This window comes from Notothenia rossii (genome assembly GCF_949606895.1).
Source record: "Notothenia rossii genome assembly, contig: scaffold_474, whole genome shotgun sequence".
Lineage (NCBI taxonomy): Eukaryota > Metazoa > Chordata > Actinopteri > Perciformes > Nototheniidae > Notothenia > Notothenia rossii.
In genome coordinates, this window is record NW_027640270.1 from 10,001 (window position 1) to 17,500 (window position 7,500).

Consider the following 7,500-nt stretch of genomic DNA (forward strand, 5'->3'; position numbering starts at 1 on the left):
TGTGTGTGTGTGTGTGTGTGTGTGACAGTGTGTGTGTGTGTGTGTGTGTGTGTGTCAGTGTGTGTGACAGTGTGTGTGTGTGTGTGTGTGTGTGTGTGTGTGTGACGGTGTGTGTGTGTGTGTGTGTGTGTGTGTGTGACTGTGTGACTGTGTGACTGTGTGTGTGTGACTGTGTGACTGTGTGTGTGTGTGTGTGTGTGTGTGTGTGTGTGTGTGTGTGTGTGTGTGTGTGTGTGTGTGTGTGTGTGTGTGTGTGTGTGTGTGTGTGTGCATTAATTCTTATATATTTCAAACGTGTTCTGCTCTTTCATTTATTTTCTTTCTGTTTGTCCTGAGAGGTGCGTTTGTTTTGCGTTCCCCGATCTTGTCGTCTGAGCTATTTATTTGTTATAGTTTAAAGTGGACCTATCGTGCTATATGTGAATAATATAGTGTAGGTCCATACCTATATAAGACATTTATACTTTTTATTTTTAAAAAATACCAAACAGATCATGCATTTTAGCCATTCCTCATTTCTCTCAATGTAACACTGTCTTTGCATCATGGGCTGATTCTGTGAGAACAGCACCATCTACAGGCCTGGCATATGTACTACAGCGTCTCCAGCACTTTCCAACGGCAATGTCCGTGGCTGTCTCCTCCTGATTGGTGGAGTTGGCCCAATAGCCGTAGCGCCACTTCTGTGACGTCATAGAAGTGTTCAAATCTGGATCAGTCTGGATCAGATCCGTTGCAGCCCCTTTTTTAGAGATTTGGGTATGGAGGAAAATAGAGAGGGTTGTGTTTTCTGACACTTGGTGAGTTCCCTGGAACACCGGGGACACATATTCATGTGTACAAGACGTACAAAGGGTCACCTTTAAGTATATATCCTTTTCATAATTATTATTTTTGTACTTACTTATATATCAATTATTAATTGTATTTAATTCTCTATGGTTAAAAAAAATGTCCCCTATTTTTATTCTCATTAGTTTTAATGAATTGACTTCTTCACTTACTTTAGTGGTCTTATGTTTTCCTGTCCCGAATTATTATAATTGTCCAGTCGTATTTATTCCTTTATTTATATCTTTCTATTGTTCATTTATTTTCCTACAGATCTACTGTTTTTATGACTTGTTTGCAGATCTGTTAGCAGAGAACATGGTTTGACGGCGTGTCGTTACAGGTGCGTTTGTTTTGCGTACCCCGATCTTGTCGTCGATGAGCTGCCGGGCCAGGTCCATCTGCTGCGCGGAGCCTCTGATGGTGAAGACCCGGGTGTTGGGGTCGGTGGAAGGGGGGGGGTTCCTCTGCAGCTCCACGTGAGCTCCAGACTGCTGGTTAATACTCTTAATGGTTTCTCCTCCTGCAACACACACATCGTTCAGTTACATACGGGGAGGCAGGGATGTACTGTTTCTGTGGTGGTCCCTGAAGGCAGCATCTCTCTCTCAAACATTTATGATTCTTACACATTTAGTTCAGCGGGATAATCTCCACATGTTAACACCACTTTATGATTTCTGAAGTAGAAAGCTAACGTTGGGCTATAAAGGAACTACAGCACGGTCACATGACTTCACGTCACCACCGCTAAGCTAAAGGAGGCTAATGTTGTGCTATAAAGGAACTACAGCACGGTCACATGACTTCACGTCACCACCGCTAAGCTAAAGGAGGCTAATGTTGAGCTATAAAGGAACTACAGCACGGTCACATGACTTCACGTCACCACCGCTAAGCTAAAGGTGGCTAATGTTGGGCTATAGAGGAACTACAGCACGGTCACATGACTTCACGTCACCACCGCTAAACTAAAGGCGGCTAATGTTGGGCTATAAAGGAACTACAGCACGGTCACATGACTTCACGTCACCACCGCTAAGCTAAAGGCGGCTAATGTTGGGCTATAAAGGAACTACAGCACGGTCACATGACTTCACGTCACCACCGCTAAGCTAAAGGCGGCTAATGTTGGGCTATAAAGGAACTACAGCACGGTCACATGACTTCACGTCACCACCGCTAAACTAAAGGCGGCCAATGTTGGGCTATAAAGGAACTACAGCACGGTCACATGACTTCACGTCTCCACCGCTAAACTAAAGGCGGCCAATGTTGGGCTATAAAGGAACTACAGCACGGTCACATGACTTCACGTCTCCACCGCTAAGCTAAAGGAGGCTAATGTTGGGCTATAAAGGAACTACAGCACGGTCACATGACTTCACGTCCCCACCGCTAAGCTAAAGGAGGCTAATGTTGGGCTATAAAGGAACTACAGCACGGTCACATGACTTCACGTCACCACCGCTAAGCTAAAGGAGGCTAATGTTGGGCTATAAAGGAACTACAGCACGGTCACATGACTTCACGTCACCACCGCTAAGCTAAAGGTGGCTAATGTTGGGCTATAAAGGAACTACAGCACGGTCACATGACTTCACGTCACCACCGCTAAGCTAAAGGAGGCTAATGTTGGGCTCTAAAGGAACTACAGCACGGTCACATGACTTCACCACCACCGCTAAGCTAAAGGAGGCTAATGTTGGGCTCTAAAGGAACTACAGCACGGTCACATGACTTCACGTCACCACCGCTAAGCTAAAGGTGGCTAATGTTTGGCGTGGTGACTTTTAGTCGTCTCATTTAGTCTCTTGTTAGCAACCTCCGTTTTTCAATCCACCAGTGGGGTATTTACTGACGTATTTTATATCGTAGAACAAAATGCTAAAATCTCTTGAGCTTGAGCGAACAAGATACTGTAACACTAGGGCATAGAACAAGTCGGTTCCAAATTGAATAAAAAAAAGTAAAGTTGTATTAGATAAAGCGCAGAAAAGGTGGTTAGCGTCAGGTCTGCAGAAGCCTGTGTGCTTCTGGGTCTCTGCAGCCTGGAAGAAGGGGCTTTAACCCTTTAAAAGAAAACAATGGCGAACAGCAAGCCCCGCTCTTTATCTACTTAAAAAACGCTTAAGAACACCAGCCATTCATCGCTGTGTGTGTTTGGAGGTCAAGAGGGTCGAGCAGCAGCTTTCAAAATAAAAGACACAAAAAGAAACAGAAATGTCAAGTACCCAACGTTTAGACACCATATGGTCTGTTTCTGTGCGTCTGGTGCCCCATTGTTAGAGGAGACCTTCTATTGGACAATGCTCATGAATAACACACACACACACACACACACACACACACACACACACACACACACACACACACACACACACACACACACACACACACACACACACACACACACACACACACACACACACACACACACACACACACACACACACACACACTTTCTCTTCTGAAACCTCTCACAGATAGAGCTCATAAAAACTCCATCAACAGCTCGTTGAGATTAAATAAGAAACAATGAGTCATTCTGGAGGGAGGAAGAGGAGGAAGAGGAGGAGGAAGAGGAGGAGGAGCCTTTACATTAGTTAGTCTGGAAGTCAATGGTTTCTGAATATCTTTAAATAAAGTAACAAGCTGAAGAGATTTTAACATCGTAGCTTCAGAAATCACAAAGTGTTGAGATTCTCCTGATTAACTAACGTCTGTTTCACACAGAGATGGTTTTCTGAGATAATCACACAGAGGAATCCTATTGGACCAGAGAGATGCTGCCTTCAGGGACACACACACAGAAATACCACATGAAATATAAAAAGTGTTGGATCAGAACCAATGAAAACCCTGATTTCTGGTCATCAGCGTTCTCTCATGTTGACCTCCTGTTTACACTGAGGCAGGTTTCTTACCTTTGCCAATGACCAGTCCGCACTTGTCAGCGGGGATGGTGTATGTCACTTCCTGTAGCGGCCCGGGGGATCCCATCGTCCAATCACCACGGCCCCTGATCCTGCCGCTGCGCAGCGCCGAGCCGAACCCGTCACGCTCCTGCACAAACATTATACATTATACTTGATATGCAGACATTTACAGTCATTTTCTGACAATATTGAAAAATATATATTTTTCTTAAATTATTTTTTTTCCTGAAAGTCTCATAATTAGTAAAAACTAAATCTCTAGAGTTTTTCTTTCTGAAAACCTCAGAAATCCCCCCAAAAAAATATCTATATTTTTTCAGGAAATATCTGACAATACTTTTATTTAATTATTTTGTTCTGAAAAAAAAAGGTCTGGATTCTGTCTTTTTTATCAGAACTAAAGAAAAAGGTGTTTAGTTTTTTTGAGGAAAAAAAAATCTCGAGCACCAATGATACATTAACACGTCACGCGTCTCGTCTCTTACGAACAACCAAACACATTCTCCTAAACATGCCGCTCTATTGAAGCTACCACCAGCTTCTACCCCTCCACCACCCCAGCTTCTACCCCAGCTTCTACCACCCCAGCTTCCACCCCAGCTTCTACCCCAGCTTCTACCCCACCACCACCCCCTCCACCACCCCAGCTTCCACCACCCCAGCTTCCACCCCAGCTTCTACCCCAGCTTCTACCCCACCACCACCCCCACCACCACCCCAGCTTCCACCACCCCAGCTTCCACCCCAGCTTCCACCCCAGCTTCTACCCCAGCTTCTACCCCACCACCACCCCCTCCACCACCCCAGCTTCCACCACCCCAGCTTCCACCCCAGCTTCTACCCCAGCTTCTACCCCACCACCACCCCCACCACCACCCCAGCTTCCACCACCCCAGCTTCCACCCCAGCTTCCACCCCAGCTTCTACCCCACCACCACCCCAGCTTCTACCACCAGCTTCTACCCCACCACCACCCCAGCTTCCACCCCAGCTTCTACCACCAGCTTCTACCCCACCACCACCCCAGCTTCTACCACCAGCTTCTACCCCACCACCACCCCAGCTTCCACCCCAGCTTCTACCACCAGCTTCTACCCCACCACCACCCCAGCTTCTACCCCAGCTTCTACCCCACCACCACCCCAGCTTCTACCACCAGCTTCTACCCCACCACCACCCCAGCTTCCACCCCAGCTTCTACCCCACCACCACCCCAGCTTCTACCACCAGCTTCTACCCCACCACCACCCCAGCTTCCACCCCAGCTTCTACCCCACCACCACCCCAGCTTCTACCCCAGCTTCTACCCCACCACCACCCCAGCTTCTACCACCAGCTTCTACCCCACCACCACTCCAGCTTCTACCCCAGCTTCTACCCCACCACCACCCCAGCTTCTACCCCAGCTTCTACCCCACCACCACCCCAGCTTCTACCCCAGCTTCTACCCCACCACCACCCCAGCTTCTACCCCAGCTTCTACCCCACCACCACCCCCTCCACCACCCCAGCTTCTACCCCACCACCACCCCAGCTTCTACCACCAGCTTCTACCCCACCACCACCCCAGCTTCCACCCCACCACCACCCCAGCTTCTACCCCAGCTTCTACCCCACCACCACCCCCTCCACCACCCCAGCTTCCACCCCAGCTTCTACCCCACCACCACCCCAGCTTCCACCCCACCACCACCCCAGCTTCTACCCCAGCTTCTACCCCACCACCACCCCAGCTTCCACCCCAGCTTCTACCCCACCACCACCCCAGCTTCTACCACCAGCTTCTACCCCACCACCACCCCAGCTTCCACCCCACCACCACCCCAGCTTCTACCCCAGCTTCTACCCCACCACCACCCCAGCTTCCACCCCACCACCACCCCAGCTTCTACCCCAGCTTCTACCCCACCACCACCCCAGCTTCCACCCCAGCTTCTACCCCACCACCACCCCAGCTTCCACCCCAGCTTCTACCCCACCACCACCCCAGCTTCTACCCCAGCTTCTACCCCACCACCACCCCAGCTTCTACCCCAGCTTCTACCCCACCACCACCCCAGCTTCTACCCCAGCTTCTACCCCTCCACCACTCCAGCTTCTACCCCACCACCACCCCAGCTTCTCCACCAGTTTATCCCTGAGCCTGTTTTTCAGGTCTCAGGCTCGAAAATGACATTCCCAGAACAAATGAGCATATCTTCTAAAAGGGTTAAATTAATAATCTTTTTTCTCAAAGTAATGATAAACCTGTGAGTTGGATGTAGAAAAGTCAGAATCAATATAGATGTTTTTTATTTTAAAGAAAATTCAGATTGAACATAGTAAAAAAATGTAAATTATAGTGTCCGTCCAAAAATCCTGTTTTACTTATAGTGAAAACCACCCTTGGATGATGGTAAGGTAGACTAAAAGCTTTAGGAATCCAAAGTAAAATATATAATAAGTACCCTGTATCAAGATTGATGCAAAACAAGTGATATTTGACCTTTTTAGAGAAGTTCAGCAAAAAGAACTCCACCTCTGAGGTGATTTGGGTGGAAATGGGGGTTTTACCGTTTCTCTAGAACCCATTGGTCGATTTGTGATTGACATCTCTTTCTGAGCGTTAGAGCCAATAGAATCGAAGGGGAATCTCCCCACTCACACACATGGTAAAACAAAAAGGTGGGGGCTTCGCGCACGCAGTTTTGCTCCAGAGTGAAGCTATCTCTCGCTCTGACATCTGGAAACCGAAAAGCAGGTTTATTGCTTATGGATTATCAGAAATCATTCAAAGGGACTCCGACACATTGGATTCACTTCAGCAGCGCTTATCGTGTTAATGCCATTGAAGACCACTTTTGACCAGACTGCCACACAGGTGAGCCATGTTAGCGTTTCTAGCTACCTAGCGCCACATGTTTAATGTCTGTTCTTGTTATTATCTCTGAGAGTTCCTATCATTGAGTGATAATGAGGGTACCCCTCGATTCTGTGTCCCCTCACGATGTGAAATTTGACCTTTTTAGAGAGATTTAGCAAAACAACCCTCTTCTGGGGCCATTTGGGTGGATTTTTTAGCTGGATTTTGACATGTGACATCTCTTTCTAACCGTCAGAGCCAATGGACTCGAGGGGAACTCCCTCATAGTCCTTATTTGGTAATGTGTGTGTGTTAGACTGACGCATAGCCAAGACCGGAAGCAGCGATGACTCTGGTGGCTACCATTAGCAGCTAACTTTTACCCTCCGATTTTAACATAAAAATGGAATTATGGATTATAAACAATTGTTTCAAAGCCACAGAAACGTTATCAACCTATGGATTAAACGATTCAGCTGCGTTTCTCGTTTTAATGCCATTGAACACGTCTTTTGATCAGATTAACAGCTACGGTGAGACGATCTCCCTAAAAGCTCCGTAAAGGTACGTGTTGTGATGTCTGTGTTTGCTTCCCCTGTCAAGAGTACGGATCACTCAGTGATGACACTATATATCTAAATAATCTGTGGAACCTCAGCTTTAATCGGAGATCTTGTTTGTGCAGCTACGATAAGTAATAAGGGTACTTTGATCTTGAGTTCTGTGCCAAAGTGCTTTAGCATTTTTCGCTCAGGGGTCATTGAGATGCTTCTTATGAGACTTTTGGTAAAAATGGTTTGTATCGTCAGTTAGCTGAGATTATTCCCGTTAATCTGGTATAACACATTAATAGGTTCTTAAATATTAAGATCCACTGAGACACAGTGT

At 47.1% G+C, this 7,500-nt stretch overlaps 1 protein-coding gene across 1 annotated transcript in view; it reads right to left on the reverse strand.

The window, feature by feature from the left end:
* Positions 1 to 7,500, reverse strand: part of LOC307026875 (far upstream element-binding protein 3-like) — a 20,587-nt gene that overhangs the window by 6,391 nt on the left and 6,696 nt on the right. The window contains exons 5-6 of the mRNA XM_079695015.1: positions 3,759 to 3,897; positions 1,194 to 1,354 (exon numbers count right to left, since the gene is read on the reverse strand). Of these exons, the coding sequence (XP_079551141.1) occupies positions 1,194 to 1,354; positions 3,759 to 3,897 (300 nt within the window). The remainder of the gene's footprint in view (positions 1 to 1,193; positions 1,355 to 3,758; positions 3,898 to 7,500) is intronic.